At 41.7% G+C, this 4,056-nt stretch overlaps 1 protein-coding gene across 1 annotated transcript in view; it reads left to right on the forward strand.

The window, feature by feature from the left end:
- The window catches only part of LOC128251177 (uncharacterized), an 18,137-nt gene extending 15,126 nt beyond the window's left edge, over positions 1 to 3,011 (forward strand). The window contains exons 7-9 of the mRNA XM_052977712.1: positions 289 to 470; positions 1,572 to 1,976; positions 2,835 to 3,011. Of these exons, the coding sequence (XP_052833672.1) occupies positions 289 to 470; positions 1,572 to 1,976; positions 2,835 to 2,984 (737 nt within the window). The 3' untranslated portion in view covers positions 2,985 to 3,011. The remainder of the gene's footprint in view (positions 1 to 288; positions 471 to 1,571; positions 1,977 to 2,834) is intronic.
- The last annotated feature ends 1,045 nt before the right edge of the window (positions 3,012 to 4,056 follow it).

The raw sequence follows: 4,056 nt of genomic DNA on the forward strand, positions 1-4,056 counted from the left end.
AAAGGTTTATGTTTGAAATTTGGTAGACAAAATTAAAGGTTTATGCTTGAAATTTGGTAGACAAAATTAAAGGTTTATGTGTGAAATTTGGTAGACAAAATATATGGTTTGTGAGTGGAATTTGGCAGACAAAATGAAAGCTTTGTGAGTGAAATTCGGTAACTGAAATGATAGGAAAAAAATATTACAAATGAAAGATGTGTGTATACATGAAGCCAGATTCAGACTCCCTTTACTTCTTCTCTCCTAAATAGTTTAATAAATTTCTCTGTTTGTTGTTTGTTTTAGACGATCCTAAGAAGCAGCTCCGCATGAGAGCAGAAATGATGAATAGGAAGTTAATGGCGAAGGTAATTAGAGTCATGGGACAACAGGTTAACAAAGATGGAAGGATGAGCATTGAGTTAAAGCCCTCAAGTATTTTGCTTGCCCAGATTTTCTGGAACCCAGACACTGTCAATGAACTAAACGTAAGTTTCAAATTCCAGAGTTGTTTCATGCATCCCCCCCACACACACACACACACATACACACATTTTCTTTGAAGAATCCTTGTCCCCAAGCATCATTGTATCAACAGTTCATTTTGATTCTCTTTTGTTTCTCTTTCCCTTCTACCCGTCAGGGAGAAGGCAACCTTTTGGTATTGGTGAACAAACAGGAACAACACAAGGTTGAGCTGACTCACCCAGTTGTGCTCAGGACATGACATCCTCTCTAGTGCTGGTGCCATGATAAAATGCTGCCAGTGCGCACTCTGTAAAAATTGGTTGCTGATAGAAAAGAAACTAAGTCACAAATAAAAAAAAAAATTTTTTTTTTTTTTTAAACATGCCAGAGATGTAATGTGTGAGTAAGACATGGTCCTATGACTCATTCTAGGCAGGAAATAACTGTGAATAAGAACAAACTTCATCTAAGGCAACTAATCTGAACTATGTCAATATAGAGATACAAACATAAAAATGTTGTTGACGATGATGATATTGATGTCTGTATGTTATTTAGCCTTACCCTACAACCACCAATCAAATCTCATCTAATATTTAGCTCCCCTCTACAACCACACTCATGGAGGTGCAATGGCCCAGTGGTTAGGGCAGCAGACTCACAGTCATAGGATCGCGGTTTCGATTCCCAGACCGGGCGATATGAGTGAGTGTTTATTGAGCGAAAACACCGAAAAGCTCCACGAGGCTCCGGCAGGGGATGGTGGCAAACCCTGCTGTACTCTTTCACCACAACTTTCTCTCGCTCTTTCTTCCTGTTTTTGTTGTACCTGTATTTCAAAGGGGCCAGCCTTGTCACACTCTGTGTCACGCTGAATATCCCCCCCGAGAACTACGTTAAGGGTACACGTGTCTGTGGAGTGCTCAGCCACTTGCACGTTAATTTCAGAGCAGGCTGTTCCGTTGATCGGATCAACTGGAACCCTCGATGTCGTAAGCGACGGAGTGCCAACAACAACAACCACACTCACTTTCTAGTCCAGAATTAAGCCTAGACTTCCGAGACAACACTCACAACACATCTTGTCTGTCTCACTAAAATATCACTTGCTTTTCTTTCAGGATTATTGTTATGCCATGTTGCAGCACTACGGCAACGAGATGAAGTTATTAGGAGACAGAATTGGTGAATTCCTGTCTAAGGAGATATCAACAAAAGGTAAACTGATGAAGGAATCCTTCAATGAACCCCTGGATACAATAACCAATTTCATGTCTTCGGAGTATGACCATTTCTCAAACGAGGTTGCCAACCATGCCAGGAGAATCGGTGAATTTTATGAAAGAAATTCTTTCTATATAAAGTCTGCCTTGGATCTTTGGGACTCAATGTGGGTCAGTTTCCAAAGAGAGATCGAGAACTTATGGAGATATGTTGAAAACTTCAACATGAGAATGATGGACAAATTGGATGAAGCCAAGATGCACATGGAGTATTATTACATGTACTTTCAACGACAGTACCTGGTATGTGATTCAGTATTAAATCATAAATGTATTATATTTGAATATCAGTATATAATTCTCAGGTTCTCATTATATATATGTGTGTCATCATCGTCGTCGTCATCGTTTAATGTCCACTTTCCATGCTGGCATGGGTTGGACGGTTTGACGGAGGGCTGGCGAGCCAGAAGGCTGCAACAGGTTCCAATCTGATCTGACAAAGTTTCTACAGCTGAATGCCCTTCCTAACGCCAACCACTCCGAGAGTGTAGTGCCACCGGCATGAGGGCCAGTCCGGCTGTACTGGCAACGACTGCACTCAAACGGTATTTTTTATGTGCCACCAGGCACAGGAGCCAGTCATGCGATGCTGGCAATGATCACGCTCGAATGGTGCCTTTTACGTGCCACCAACATCGGAGCCAGTCAGCGGCCCTCGGGCTATTGATACAGCACTGGTGACAATGTTCTTGCATTGTTTTAGTCTTCAAATGATGTCACCCAGTGGCTAGATTAGTAGGACAATGTGTGTGTGTGTGTGTGTATATGTATATATATATATGTGTGTATATATATATATATATATATATGATTAATCGCTGACCAAACACCATTAAATTTTTTTTCTCCGTGTTTTTCTTGTTTTCTCTGTATTCTTTCTGTTGAAGAGCGTAGCTCGAAACGTTAAAGACTTTCTGTATTCCCGAGCGTCAAACTAATACATCCTTTTGTTGTTTACACCACCTGTCCTCGTCTGTTGATGTCTTTTTTCGTACATTCTCCCATATATATATATATATATATATATATATATATATATATATATATATATATATATATATACACACACACATACACACACATCTGTGTATATTACAGATTTACAAAGCGAAGATGTCAAGGAAAATTGATGAAATGTTTCACTACATGCAAGAACAGTACAACAGTGCTCTTCAACATTTGCATTATCTGCGACAAGAAATCCAAATGTACATCAACAAGTTCCCGGCCATTGTTAAACGTGAGTAAGACAATCGTTTTCTAATATATATTGCTTTGTTAGTTGTGTGATTAGCGCGGTTGGCTCTTGATTACAAACGCATATATTTGATTTTCAGCCATGCATTGATTCCTTGAACAAGACACTTCATTTCACATTGCTCCAGCTGGCAGAAATAAGTAGTGCCTGCATGTCAAAGGAGCAGCTTTGTCACATTCTGTGTTTTGCTGAATCACCATGGGAACTACATTAAGATCTACATATGTCTGTGGAGTACGCAGCCACTTGCATGTTCGTTTCCTGAGTAGCCTATTCCCATTGATTGTGTCAAGTGAAACACTTGTGATCGTAACAGACAAGGTGCCAGTGAGTCAAGCTGAAGAAAGTGGACTCACTTTGTACCCTACACCACCACCACCACCACTGCTTGAAATACCTGCCCCTACACGCTCACAGTGAAGTAGAACCCTGGGATAGGATAACTTTGCTTTGTATGTGTGTGTACATGTGTGGTTTGGTGGTGGAGGTCACCAAATCTACATGCCCATGTCGGCCCTACTTGGCCACATGCTTTTTGCTTGTTGCCTCTGTGCTCACCACCCACCTGTCCTTAATGTGCCACAAAGGTGATGTTAAGCTTAGGGTATCTCTGAATGTGATCTTTGTGTTCTTTTTTCCAGCCCCACCCATGTCTCTTGTCTCACCTTTTTCATATGCATATGAATATGTGCATGGTACATGGGTGGAGGCGCAATGGTCCAGTGGTTAGGGCAGCGGATTCGTGGTCATAGGATTGCGGTTTCGATTCCCAGACCGGGTGTTGTGAGTGTTTATTGAGCGAAAACACCTAAAAGCCCCACGAGGCTCCAGCAGGGGATGGTGGCAAACCCTGCTGTACTCTTTCACAACAACTTTCTCTCACTCTTACTTCCTGTTTCTGTTGTGCCTGTAATTCAAAGGGTCAGCCTTGTCACACTGTGTGTCACGCTGAATATCCCCCGAGAACTACGTTAAGGGTACACGTGTCTGTGGAGTGCTCGGCCACTTGCACGTTAATTTCACGAGCAGGCTGTTCCGTTGATTGGATCAACTGGAACCCTC

This window comes from Octopus bimaculoides, chromosome 28 (assembly GCF_001194135.2).
Source record: "Octopus bimaculoides isolate UCB-OBI-ISO-001 chromosome 28, ASM119413v2, whole genome shotgun sequence".
NCBI classification, from domain to species: Eukaryota; Metazoa; Mollusca; class Cephalopoda; order Octopoda; family Octopodidae; genus Octopus; species Octopus bimaculoides.